This window comes from Drosophila subpulchrella, chromosome 2L (assembly GCF_014743375.2).
Source record: "Drosophila subpulchrella strain 33 F10 #4 breed RU33 chromosome 2L, RU_Dsub_v1.1 Primary Assembly, whole genome shotgun sequence".
Taxonomy (NCBI): Eukaryota; Metazoa; Arthropoda; class Insecta; order Diptera; family Drosophilidae; genus Drosophila; species Drosophila subpulchrella.
In genome coordinates, this window is record NC_050610.1 from 9082815 (window position 1) to 9097521 (window position 14707).

A 14707-nucleotide genomic window follows, 5' to 3' on the forward strand; every position below is an offset into this window, starting at 1 on the left:
ATTATGTAGAGCCTTTTGAACTTTTAAGAGCCACTTTGCTCAATTAGAATTTTCCAAACCAATCTAAATTATGTTTTTTTTTGTTGCTTTTAAAGTGGCGCAGTAAAACCGATGTATAAAATTCCCATAGACAGGACGTTCTAATCAGAATTCTGTGTATAGCACAAGCCACTTAGAATAGAAAATCCCAGCAAATCGGTTGATACCGAAAGGAGTTAGGCTTGGTCCTTAGGCAGAGCTCAGCAGGACTTAGCCCCTCGAAAAACGGGAAAAAAGAGAACTCTTCTTCCTGGAAGGACTCTAACCAAAAACACAGACAAACATAAGGGGGCACCCTCACATACATACATATGGATGCGGGTATAAAACAAGTATGCATACTTGAAGCGCTCCCACACCTAGATACATACATAAATGTATTAACAATACATACAGAGGATAAGGACTCGATTCGAGGCTTGTACTATGTGCATGTGTGTGTGTGTGCGCAGGCTCAAATTAATTCCATTGGCACCGATTGAAAGTTTTCGCTTCACGGCAGCAATAAATTACGATTGGATATATAAGCTAAGAGGGGATGTACATCGCACACATTTATCGGATAAAGTGGTACATACACATATCTCTATATATCTTTATATCGGGGCATTAAGTGCATCCTTTTAATTTACATGCTCATTAAATTACAAACGATCTCAATTTCCGCAGCAACACGAAACAAAGTCACACAAAATGGGCAAAAACAAGAGACTTGCGACACATCTGTTCGAACTGAATGATGAATAAACTTGACTAGTAGGAATGGTTTGCATGGAGTGGCGCAGACTAAGCATTTGCATTAAGCCCATTTAATTATACTAAGTACATAGTAAATACGATAAGTGGAGTGCCAGTGCCCCAGCATCGGGAAAAGCATCGACACCGACATCGACATCGATGGAGTGGAGAGTACTTTCATGTTTACATTTGCCCAAGTGCCTCGTCTCCTCTCGATGGCAGCCCAGCCCACTAGAAAATGCCTTATTACCCACACTATATCTTGCTACAGTCGAGCCTCAGTAGAACCAAGCTTTTTCAAGAAGAGTAGGTGGAAGGAGCTAGAATTTTAAATGCATTTCACAAAGCTGTCGAAAAGTATGCAACAATATATTTTAAATGCGTATGCTACGAAGGATGGGTGTTTTTTACAGCATACTTTTAGACACCTTTCAGACTGATTTAAGCACAGTAGTACAACAATTTTGAACAATTGGCATTTTTAAAATTTGTATTTGGACACCTTTTTAAGATGATTTTGGAATCACAAACTTCACATGAATTTTACAAAGCTGTCAGAAAGTATGCAACAATATATACATAAGCGCAATGCTTCGAAGGAGAGGGGTTTTTATAGCATACTTTTAGACACCTTTCAGAGTAATTTTAATACAATATTTTGTAATACAAAAATTATAAACAATTTGCATTTTTAAAATTTGTTATTAGACACCTATATAAGTGATTTTAAAACCGTATATAGTATTTCGAGTGCATCAGTTCGAAAATTGTTATGATTTTGAACCACTACTGCTTCGTGTAGCACCTAATATAGTAACAATCATACAAATAATGTGATATGATTCTCAAAATACAAATAAGTAGCTCTGATAAATACAAGGAAAATAAATAAAGTCCCATTTCAACATGAAAAGTTTTACTTAAGTTCCTTTTACAAACTACTGGAACACCTTAAGTATTCCATTTGTAACATATAGTTGTTGAGACTGAAGAAGTATCACTGTACTTGTGCCGACTATTAACAGTTTCGAACTGAGTTAAGTTGAGTTGGGTGTATGTTGAATGTGTTTGCACGCCTGTTTGCCTCCTGCCGCAGTCATAAATAATTTATGCCTGCGTAATTTGGTCAACTTTACTTTGGTCGTCGCCGCAGGATGGCCCATTGCCACCCACTTTGGTCCACATCCCACATACAGCATGCTTCTCGGCCTTATCTGTATCTTCATTCCCATGTTAATCACCTCCTACATGCCATGTATATATATATGTATTTTCGGGGAACCCACTTGCATAAATCAACCTAGAATATGTTTCAATTGACCACAGATGGCTCATTTGCATTTTGTGTGCAGCTACAACGTCCTTAGGTCATTAGGCGTCAAAGAATCCTGGGGGAGTAATTATAATTAGAATTGGAACTAGCCGAACAACAGAGGTTTTGTGTGCTCGTGTTCCCCATAATTGATAATTATTTCATTTGACTTCGGGGAACTTTAATGTATATTAGAGGAAGTGTAAGCAACCAAAGTCATTAATGTTCAAGTTGTGTCCAGAAGGACATTCATTATTACGAAATTGTTTCTTGAAAATGCCAAGGTGTTAATTGTACTCCAAAGTATTTTGAAATGTCTTTGGCAGCAAACTTGCTTGACTATTTTGCATTTCTTATGGTAAGAAAACTATGGTGTGAATATTTACACTCTCAGCAAATACATCTTCAATAATAATAAAGTTGGGCACATATGGTCACCCTATATTGAAAAAAAACAAGACCAAGACCTTTTAAGTTCCATAAACGAACCAAAGTGAACAAACCGAAGGAAATGTGCACTTTGCATACCCACAGCTAAATGGCCTGGACCCATCTAAATAAAGTCCATTAAAAAGCAATTTCCCCTGGTGCTAAAACAAAAAAAAAAATAAACGAGAGATTTCACAAACTTGTTTAACCTTCAGCTTTCTGTTCAAACTTTATTTTCGATTTCCGTTCCCAGATGCCCAAGGGTTTGGGTCTCTAATATGACTGACTGTGAATGTCAGACACATATTCACTTTCCCATTGCCTTGGCACGCAGATATGGCAATAAATTTATTTGTCAACTTGTTCAAACTTTCCGCCCGACAATTGTGCAAATAAAATTGTTTTCTAATTACCAAAAAGCACTGGGCGTAATATATAAATCTCTGCCAGCGGGATTGGGAGTGGGTCAGTCGACTAGAAAGAGTGGGTCATGCTGTGTGTGTGTGTGGATTGCACCAGTAGTTTGTATGCCATATTGACAAATTCTCTTGCTATTTTTTGTGGGGCAAGAATAAAATGCATTTCCGAATGGAATTCGCCAGCTCGGCAAATCTTCAATGTGGACAACAGAGCTCACAAAAAGTATAAATGAGTGTGGAAAAATACATAACAAAGTTTTGGACTTGGCGAAATGAGAGCAACGAAAAAAAAAGCGAGACCCAAAGAGCTTGGCTTGCCAAGTGCCCAGGACCAGGACGAGAACCAGGACTAGGACCAGTATCCCCGGCATTCCTCGGACCCCCGACTCTCAGCCCCTTTCCTGTCTTATTCGGTTGTGGATTCAAGCAGCCATGTAACCTCGTTTATTCTGCAGCATAATGAAAGGGGAAAGTTCTGTGATTTCACCGCCCATGGTTCCGGCAAATGCCATCGAGCCCACAGAGTGCGTGTGTGTGTGTGTGTGTACACCTGAAGAATCCCAGTAATCCATGCCGATGCACACCGCAACCTATAGTTTCAGATGTTTCCACATGTAGGTTTTTAAAATGTATCTTTTTTGGGTCCACCCTAATTACGTTTGGTCAAGTATGAAATTATCATACGAATACATTATCATACAAATAACGAAGGAAACTCTTTGGAGCGTTATACATTTGTCCCTGAATTTATTTATTTATTTCAGAAAAATGTTGATGCCCATACTGGTTTCCACTCTTTAACTAAGCTCAACATTTAAGCCAAAACAAACTATCTGATATATACACAACAGCAAGTTAAATTATTTTTTTAAAACAAAGGAAAACAAGAAGTAATTATTATATATAATATTATATATTGTATTTTAAAACAAATATTAAATTAGTACTTATTAGATTGTATCATTGTTATATATTGTATTGTATTATATATTGTATTTTAAAACAAATATTAAATTAGTACTTATTAGATTGTATCATTGTTGCCTTAGTCTTAAATTGAATGAAAGTAATAATTTATTGTGACCATTTTCTTTTAAAAAAATTAAATAAACTGATAAATAAATATCTTTAGTATCAACTACATCAGTATTTATACACTTTTTGTAGAAGCGTAAATATATTACAGGCTCATGGGCGGATTCACTGGGATATATGGAAAAAAGGTCCCCCCACTCGGGCTAAAAAATGTTTAGGGTGGTATTACAATTAAAATAGGTATTTTATTCCACATTTTTGATTTCAGCACAACATTTTTATGTTTTTTATCCCCCACTCACAACCAAATCCTGGATCCGCCACAGTACAGGTTTAACCATTACTCACTTAAATAAAAAACCTACTAAATAAAAATATCCTAACAAAAGTTTATTTTGATGAAATGATGATTCGTTTAGTTTCGTAGGTTTTTTGATTGAAGTGAGTACAGGTTTTTATCATATTACCTTCACATTCGCTCGCTGTTTAAAGGCCTCCAAAGGTCATGATTCCGTAAAAGTTACTTATCCCTTTTTTGATTAGAGGAGCTTCTTTAATTTCGCTGAGTGTGTGTCCCTTTGTGTGAGTGAGGTGCAACAACGACAGCGACGGCTGGCTCTAAATGGCATTTGAAATGTTTTGTAGTTCCACATTCTCGGCCCGCCCTGGCGCATGGTTTTCGCCTTTTGCCATTTCGAGCAGACGCTTCGTCCTTTTTCTGACAGGAGGACCCACACACACACACACACACGTACGCACACACAAAAAAACGGTTACGCGCAAAAAAGGTCAAATGAGAATTATAATTTAAATGACAAATAAAACAAAAAACACACGCTGAAATAAAAAGGGATAAGGGAGCGCAATTACTTTTGGTGCGAAATTGAAATCGCTATAGGTCCTGGGTCCTTTGCGAGTCCTTGTAACTTTGCTGCTAATTATATCGCATTTTCATGATTGCACCAAATGGGTTCATCAAACGATTTGCCAACGAGGGTCAAGTACATTTTGCCTGATGAAGAAATGGAATTAAATGGGTTTTGCGTTTTTGGGGTGTTGGGTGTGTTGTGTAAAAATTGTGAAAAAATACATTCATGCTGCCCAAAAGAGAGTGAATTGAAATTGCGAGTGGAGGATGTACTCAAATTAAATGCTGTATTTATTCGGTTTCTTTGTTCATGCTTCACTTAACATGTTGAATACATATAAATGTACAAGAATTTATTTATGGAAAAATGAAAGGAAAATCAAAAGTCCAAAAATGTTGTTACTGAAAGTTTCTTTTGTTAAGTCTTTAAGCCAATCAAAGGTCTTTTCGTAACAAGCCAATTTGAAATATAATACCTGCCAAATTAATTTGCTCTATTGAGTCTCCAACCTAGCTTCAATCAATATTTGCAGCTCACGGAAGCATACGAAGTGAAATTCGAATTCTATTTTGGTAAATGGAAAAATACAAAGCTTAGTTATTTTGCCATTTGATTAACCAAACGGCCAAATGACCACATAATGTTTGCCGTCCTCAAATTTGTTTTTTGATTAGGAATAATCTAAAACTTGCTAGCATTCTCTTTAAAGTTTTGGAATATATTTGCCCAACAGTCTGCAGATTTTTATCAAATTTTCTTTTGTGCGCCATGGCGCAGAAGAAAAATAAAATAACATTTGGTTTGAGCAGAAAACGCTGTGCCATAAAAACTTAACCGACATTGCTCAGATCCAGTGGAGATGGTAGCCCAATCTTTATTTATTTTCATAAATATTTTCCTTTTCCCCTCGCTTTTCCATTGTTTTTCCTCCACCATCTCGCTCGCTCTTGCTCGCTCTCTTTCTTAAAGCTTATTTCCTGATGCCTGCTGTAGAAAATCAATTGAATGCCTGACTAAACGAAAGATATTGCTTTGGTTTGGCTTTTCTTTGGCAATTTCCGTACATTTTTCAGTTGTCTTTTATGGATTTTCCGGCAAATGGTTAGTGGAAAACATGAGTTTATCCGAGAGATTCATTTGGCAAACTTATTAAAAAGTGCTGCAGCTACAAACCGTCAACCAGCATTGTCTTCATCATCATCATCGTCTCCATCATCATCGACATCTCGGCCACATCGCTTTCCCTGGCACATCTCAGCCATTCCAGCTGCAGTGCAATTGCCATCGCCATTGCACAATTGCAATTCCATCGCAATTGTAAAATGCAACAATTTTTAATGCGTCTTGCAACTTTTATTTCCACTTTTAATGCAAAAACTTCACCCAGCAACTGCCATTGACAAGGCGAGGAGAGCGATGGTGTGTGGGTGCTATGGGTGTTCTGGGTGTTCTGGGTGTGTGTGCAAGTGCGATTTTGCGGGTGGATTGCCACTTCTCCAGCCCAGCTACCCATTAAAAATATCTTGACAGGGGGCACTCGGACGGTTTCATGGGCGTAGCGTGAAGGGGCACTTGCTTCGCGACAAAAAGTTACAAAACCGCTGTAAAAACTACTTTTAATGCAAAATCAGGAAATAACAATCCTTGATTTAAGAAATTATGTATTCCACACTTTAAAAAAGAATTAATTTTTTTAATTATCAAAACATTGAAGAAAATAAATGTTATCATAAAACATATTAAAACATTTTTTAATATAAATGGTATTACCATTATAAATGTATTACCAATAATAAAATTTTGAAAAATACTAAAATTCAAATCCGCGTTTCAAATTCTAAATTAAAACTTTATCATGTTGAATTTAGCTAATGAACCTTTCTTTAAAAAAATATTTTATTGATCAGCTTTAAAATTATTTAGCTCTTTTAAGCTGTTTAAAAATTATCTAAGAAACCTTGTTATACATTTTTTATGTGCCCTTTAAAGTATATTACATATAAGAAATTAGAGATGCAGAAAACATCGCTTTTCCGATGTTTTAACAGGCAAACATCGATGAAACATCGATGTTTCTCCACCTCTATAAAAAATATTTAAATTAAGTTGCCTTGTTAAAGAAGATTACAAATTCATTTGATTTAAGCATTAAAAAATACCAAACTTTCATTATACCAAAATTATATTTTCCTTCTTTATTATTCTAAAAACCATATACATGTTGGTTCGATCAAACCAGATTTCCCTTATCTGCTAGAAAACCCTGAAAAGCATTGGGCTTCACGATACGCATTTGTGAGGTACAACATCCTAGAAAAGCTAGGAAGATTTGTGAAAACCCCAAGCATAACTTTGGGGGCTCGATAACTCGCTGTTTTGCAGAGCTGGGAAAAAGAAAGTCGAATCCAGCAGAGTGGTATCAAAAAGCAACGCCTTCTTACTTTGCCATCACTTTCTTGGCAGCGGAGTTGAGAAAAAGACCTGAGTAAGTCGGGACGGGACCGTAACATTTCCTGTTTGCGTTGCCATGATTTCCATGCCAGTTCCTCGCATTTCCGCCCCTATATGTGTATGTGTGTATCTGCATGTGTAGTATGGCCCCCTACACCCCTTTCTCCTCCAGATGTTGTGTGAATGAACGCTCGTGATGCCCGGGATAAATGTCTGCGTGACGCTGACACCCCCCTCCCCCCTTTTAATTCTTTCCCTTACTTTTTTTTTACCCCTCCGGGTCGACGCCTTTCATGGAAAAATATGCAATTTTATCGGTCTTTACAGATTTCCCATACAGTTGTGTAAAAGAAGAAAATTGAAACGACGTAAAGGGCTAAAGAAAACGCATGGCATGAAAGACATTTGCCAAGCAATGCGAATAAAGGGAAAATGTAAATATTTATCATACCAAGGAAAAGCGTTACTTTAAGCGTTTGTATAAATATAAATAATGCTGCTGGTGCCAGGGCATGCCAGAAATGCCAGGGATGCAGCAAGAATGCCATTTTTAGCTTTTAGTTAATTGAAAACTGTAGAAATTTATTCGAAAATCCCGGTCGACCATGACTCACCACCGCATTAGCCGTCCGGAAAACAGAGGAGTCAAGTAAAAGACACGAGCTACTTTTTCTTTTGAAAAACGTGCCGACATTTTGGTTGTCAACACACACATACGTATTACGTATACGTATAATATGTCTAAAGGGCCATGGGTTAGGGGATTTTTTGGGGAGGCCATGGGCAATACTCGTATTCCCCCGGTCCGCAGCATAGTTAAACTTTAGTTTTATGGCTGCAATTTAGTGAAATGTATGTTTGTTTAGCCCAGCTCAACCGGAGTCATCTCAAATGAGCTCAACTCGTCTCATTTCGTTTAGTTTCCAGCCGGCTCTGCAGTGTGTTTTGGCATTGTTTTATTTTTGCCAATTGTTTAGCTTTATAAAATATACGGATTTAAACAGCTCTGCTCGGGCACGGCGAAGATATATGGCCGTTTGTGCGAAGGCACTCTCATTCCATTTCACTTTTTTTTTTCTCATTTTTCCCGGCTGAAACCCGCAGAACAGCAGAACCCGTCGTAGCATTTGTTAATGAGGCCCGCAAGAGCTTAGGAGTCCATAACATTTGTGTTGCCCCGGGTTGAGGGGGTTCCGCACTTTAGTCCAGTTTCACCATTTTCCGAGTGCCCTATGTGTGCTTAAGTACATTAAATTAACACCTAAAAGGTTGACAGATTTACACATTTTTATCTTAACCCAAATAAGGCCTGCTCACCCCATTGTGCGTAGCCCACATTTAGGGATTAACATTGTAATGTGGTGAGTGGGTTATTCCCAGCGTATTCCCATGCAAATGGAGGTATTTCTAAGGATTAATATACTGGAATATGCTTGTTGTCGGGAGCAGGTCCTTGCTAATGGGTTTCCCATTTTTTGAATAGCTCTTTAAAATCGCTTTAATTGAAAAAGTATGACTTGTTATAAAAATACACTGATATAAATTTCTACTAGATTTTTCCTTCAGAAATTGATTAGTTTTCCTTAAGAGCTCAATAGTTCGAAACCCATTTCAAACCAATTAAAGTTTCTTTTAATTCGTTCTACTTCAGCTTAACAGAAATAAAATAGCAATTGAATGTACCAAAGAAGATCACCGCATGTCGTTAAGATTGCCATTCGAACCGATTCAAACATCAATCACCAGTTTTTTACTCCCCATAAAACACATCCTCTGAACTAGTTCGCAGCAACCCAACACGTTCGCAATCATCCATTGCTCCGGCTTTCACAAAAGCCTTTAGCAGCGGCAACAGGAGGATGAGGATGGGTTGAGATAGGAATGAGGATGGGGTTGGAGGTGAAGATGGGGGCAGGAGACGAGGTCAAACGGTGCAAAGCGCTTTGCACCTGCACCATGTGCAACACCAACACCAACACCATCGCCACAAACGTGCCTCCTCCTGAGGTGGCAGCCATAAAGTGGGCGCCAAAGCAGGCACTGGCATTACCGAACACTTGGAAAAAATTAGAAACAGATCTTGTCCTTGCCTTCAAATGCCACTTGGCATCATTAACCTTTCAGAAGTCGGTCGAAAACGGTGGCCTATTTTATAATGTGGTGCTGTTTCGTTTTGGGACTTTAAACTCCTTAACCGAAAGATTAAGAAAATAAATTTTATGTGTATGAAATATTAGGATTTCATTTAATTTTTTCAATTTTTGGGTGATTTAAAAAGGATGGGGTATTTGTTCCGATTTTTCCGCTTTGTTTTTAAGATTTACTCATATAACATCTATTACAATTGTTTATTTTTAGAACTACACAACGAGATAAATTAATGTATTTAATAATAATATCTTATTTAACTAGCTTTTTGACAAAGTGACTAAGTGACTTTTTTGACTAGATTTATTTTAAGAGCAATGGGATCCTAGATAAATAAGAGTCTATATCTAAAAATATTTTATGAACCCATATATTCAAAAAAGTTTACGTTACCTATATAACTGATTAAAATAAATCCAGTCACTTGGTTAAAATTAAAACTAGTGGATGCTAATATTAGTTTTCCAAAAATATTAGAATAACCTCCTTTAGAGAATGGATTATTCTTGCTTAGTCTCAATTGTTTATTCGTGTTATTTTTTTTTTTAATTTTCTGACTTTTTAACAAAGAATGTTTTCTTTGAAACAATCAACTTTCCTTGATAATGGAAATTTTAATAAAAAACATATTAAAACCAATTTAAAATTAATAAAATACCTTAAAAACAAACTACAAGAGTTAAACTTCTTCCGATTATCAAAGAAATCCCACTCTGATAATTATATTGGATTTCTTATAATATGAATTAAACATGGAAACATATAAATTTTATCAGCATAACAAAATCGTTCCTTTAACTGTACAAGATTTAAGTAAACATATGTTTATTAAAAAATTCCTCAAGTCTAGCGTTTCTCTGAGTGTAGCTAGAGGTGGCGGCTGGTGGTACTGTTACTGGTGCTGCAAGTGCCGCATCTGGCGCTGCCTCCTTTGGCTGCTTGGCCGGATGCATTGACCAAGGCTATTTAAGGATGCCACGCTCTGATGCGTGGCGCAGTTAAGACCCGAGCCTGACAGCGTAAAGGTCCTTTTCTCTCCTGTCCTGTCCTGACCTCTCCTCGCAACAGCCACAGCCCCAGCCATAGCCACAATACCCAACAGCACTTTGCTCCGCATAGCAATCGGTAATCTGCAAACTGCAATCTCATAAAAGGAAAACACAACGGCACTGCACTACTGCCCCGGCACACTCCACCCACATTAGCCCACTCAATTGGTTAGCAGCTCGTCGAATTGCCAAAGCAAAATCTCTAATGCTGCTCATTTTTCGCTCTTCTCATTCATTTGCAGATATTTCCACGGACGGGACGACGACGATTTTACGCTGAAATTGCGACTTCCATAGAGCAGAGGCCAACACGTTCAGTGTATAATATTTGAAATCAAAGCGTTAGGGTCCAACCATGACGGCCATGTACGTGAATCACAAGCTCAACATGCGCACGACGGCTGTCAAAATGAAGCGGACCCGACATCCTGCCCCATCCTGCCCCGATCCAAGTCCGAGTCCAAGTCCAAGCCCATGTCGAAGTCATCGTCCAAGTCACAGTTCGATTCCCACGATTCCCAGCAAGTGTCACGGCCAACCGGAAACGGAAACGGAAGCGGGCCGGGCCAATTGATGCTGAGAGCAAGGACGGCAGCAGCAGCAGCAGCAGCAGCGGCAGCGGCACAAACTAAGATAATTCAATCGCGTTTTCTACACATTTACGGTTTACTTTGCCTCGGTACCCTGATGGCTTGCATTAAAGCTATCGGCGCTTCAATTGCGCAGCAAACGCTTGCGGAAGCGGATGCGGATGCACAAGATAAAGATAAAGATAAAAAGCGGGAGGCGGAAACGGAAACGAAAGGGGAAACAGAAGCGGATGCGGAAGCGGATGCCCGCATCATGGCAACGGGAATTTGCATTATAAGACTGATAACATTAAAGAGATTTCTAGAGAATTCCAAAACCGACACACACAATCAAAGGCGCCAGCAATCAGCAACGTCAGCAACGTCAGCAACATCACCACCATCAGCACCTGGAGCAACTGGCCCGCGGCGGAGACACCTCCATTATCCGGGACATCCAGCCGCACATCCAGCAGGACATCCAGGACACCCGGAGGCGTGCACCCTGCTAATGCTCCTGCTGCTCACCAGCCTCTGGCCGGATTGCTGCGACTGCCTCCACGGCGGCAGCAACACGGTGAAGACCAAGTACGGCCTGCTGCGGGGCATCGTGGTCCGCTCCTCGCCGCTCGTGGAGGCCTTCCTGGGCATACCCTACGCCTCGCCCCCGGTGGGCAGTCTCAGGTGAGTCGAGTCGAGTTGAGTCGAGTGGAGTCGCGCCTCGGCGTGGCACAAGATTACGCCTCCCCGGGGGGTCGTCTACGACAAAGTGAAAACTTTCTAGGCAGCGCTGTCAGCGTGACACTCACGTGGGCAACGGCCTGGGCAGCCCAGGTGGAATGTGTAGTACTATTCTAGAAATACACTGAGCGATTTTAGTTTCTGGTATCCAAAGCTAGGTATAAACGATGAAGCGGCATTGGGATGTGTTTTTTTTTTTTAGAGAAACGCTTAGCGGTTTCAAGTGCTGATATCTAAAGTTAACTATAAACGATGAAGCAGCCCTAGAAAGTGTAATGTTATTTTTGAAATGAACTGAAAGTATTTACTTTGTGGTATCTAAATCTAGTTAAAAACGTTGAAGCGGCTCTAGAAAATGTAATATTATTTTTGAAAATCACTGATCGCTTTCAGTTTACGGTATTTAAAGTAAGCTTTTAACGTTTATAACACATATTATTTTAGAGATACACTTAACCAGTGAAACACTGTAAACAATGAAGCGGCATTAGAAATAATAACGAATGGTTTCAGTTTCTGCTATGTTAAACTAGCTATAAGCAATATAGCAACAGAAAGTCCAGAAAAACCATTTTGATTTAAGCAGACTCAAAAGCATAATAATGAAAGAAAGAAGAAAGAAATTCAAGCAATTCTATTGCAAAACAAGGAAGAACGCTATAGTCGAGTACCTCGACTATCAGATACCCGTTACTCAGCTAAAGGGACCAAAGGAAAATGGAGATATGCAAGCAGCAAAGCGAGATTGAAATGCGCCACCTACCGGCGGTAGACAGATTTAAGCGTTGTGGGCGTTAGAGTGGGCGTGGCAAAGTTTTTTTTGGATTAATCGATAGGTATTGACAAGACCAATACATTTCAGTTAAAATCTAGCGTAAAAATTGTGGGCGCCACAGGTTTGGGCGGTTTGTAGGCGTTCAAGTGGGCGTGGCATATTCGCGTGACAAAATTGCGCTGCGCTTAAGCCTAAGGAATCTAAATCTGAAATCCCATTTCTCAATCTTTGATATTTTCCAAGATATCCGCGTTCATATTTACGATTTTTTGAAGTTTGTGGGCGGTTTGTGGGCGTTCAAGTGGACGTGGCAAATTTTTTTTTGGGTCAATCGATAGGTATTGATGAGAACAAGACATTTCAGTTAAAATTTTTATTCTAGCATGAAAACTGTAGGAGCCACAGTTTTGGGCGTTTTGTGGGCGTTAGAGTGGGCGTGGCACTCTGCTGAAACAAACTTGCGCTGCGTAAGAAGCTCAGGAATCTGCACGCCTAATCTCAATAGCCTAGCTCTTCTAGTTTCCGAGATCTCAGCGTTCATCCGGACGGACAGACAGACGGACAGACGGACAGACGGACAGACGGACAGACGGACAGACGGACATGGCTAGATCGACTCGGCTAGTGATCCTGATCAAGAATATATATACTTTATGGGGTCGGAAACGCTTCCTTCTGCCTGTTACATACTTTCCGACGAATCTAGTATACCCTTTTACTCTACGAGTAACGGGTATAAATACTCCTCAAACTTTCTTTTAAGATATCAGTTTCATAAAGAGAATCCATCGTTATCTTTAAATTTGTTTAAGATTATTAAATCACGTCCAAATGAAATATCTATCATCCAATTGACATTGATTCTAGCGTTCAGATTAAAGTTAACTTTTAAATTTGGGAAATAACAATAATAATGTCTGTAATACTTAGTTATGATTTTACTAAAAATTTTAATAAAACTTTAAAAGTTATAGTCAGGAGGGCATATTTTCTCCCCGTGAGTCACGGCGCCACCTTCCTATCCACCTCCGCCGGAGCCATCGCAATCTGGGCGCCACATGGGGGTCGTCTCAGGCTGAAAGGCTCGCCTTTTGCCTCACTCGGGCAACTTTTTTCACACAGCGCCGCAGCGCAACTTTATCCGAAGCAATTTTAATAATTATTCTCATGAAATATGTGTGTGGATGGTGCTTGGCACTATGCGGGTCCGGGTCTGGACCTCCCACGCTCGAGTTGGCCTGCAAGTGAGAAGTTTACGGGATGTGGCCCAAGCACCGGGCTCCCGAGTTTCAGTTCCCGGAAATCCCAAAGCATTGTTTGAGGATTTAAAGTTCCGCGGGGACGAGGGCTGGCGGAGTTGCCCGTAATGAAGCCAAAGTGCTACTTCGAATTAATCCACAACTTTGCACTGTATACGTAACAATTAAAAAGTTTTTTTCTCCGTCAGTTAGTTTTGAGGTTGGTATTTTAAAAACACCCAACTTTCTTGCTAGTGTTTCTCCCGGGGAATCGGATTGAGAATGGGAATGGGAATCGGAATCAGTGAGGCTCCACACCCAATTAATAAGAAAACAGTTGACGGCTCCAGGAGCCTTCGTCAAGGACCTCGGAGCCGCAAAAGTTCGATAAGCCATTGCCGCCATTTGATGGTACATTGTGGGTATTGTGCACAGAGAAAAAAACTGATGAGATATAATGATCATTTTAAGGAAATATAATAACGTTTCGAAGTAAATATAACCTTGATATGCTTGCTGTTTTCCTTCTTGATCTCTTTTTTTGTTTCGGAGAGATCCAAATATTGCTGTCTCTCTCTAACTCAGAGTAATTTTAGGCGCTTTTTCACTCTTTTCTCTTTTTTAGATTTAAACAAATTTTCCAAGAGAAAAACCCCATAAATACCAGACTTAATATTTAAATAACAATATTCAATTATAATGATACTGATAAGATATGATGATCATTTTGATGAAGTATAGTAACTATTCTATCTAGAATCGGCGTATTTGGCTTTTTTCTCTCATTTTCTATTTTTGAGAGTTTCGAATATTCCTGTCTTGCTTTAGTTTAGAGTAATTTTAGACGCTATCTCGCTCTTTACACTCTTTTTTCAATATGAGAGAATTTTCAAAG

At 39.2% G+C, this 14707-nt stretch overlaps 1 protein-coding gene across 2 annotated transcripts in view; it reads left to right on the forward strand.

The window, feature by feature from the left end:
- LOC119547317 (neuroligin-4, X-linked) overlaps window positions 1-14707 on the forward strand; it is a 32090-nt gene that overhangs the window by 9191 nt on the left and 8192 nt on the right. Inside the window, exons 1-2 of one of the 2 annotated variants that reach the window (XM_037854116.1) lie at window positions 10461-10565; window positions 10732-11742. In XM_037854116.1, the coding sequence (XP_037710044.1) occupies window positions 10964-11742 (779 nt within the window). In that variant the 5' untranslated portion in view covers window positions 10461-10565; window positions 10732-10963. Of the gene's footprint in view, window positions 1-10460; window positions 10566-10731; window positions 11743-14707 lie in introns of those variants that run through there. The other variant, XM_037854115.1, reaches the window with a different exon arrangement.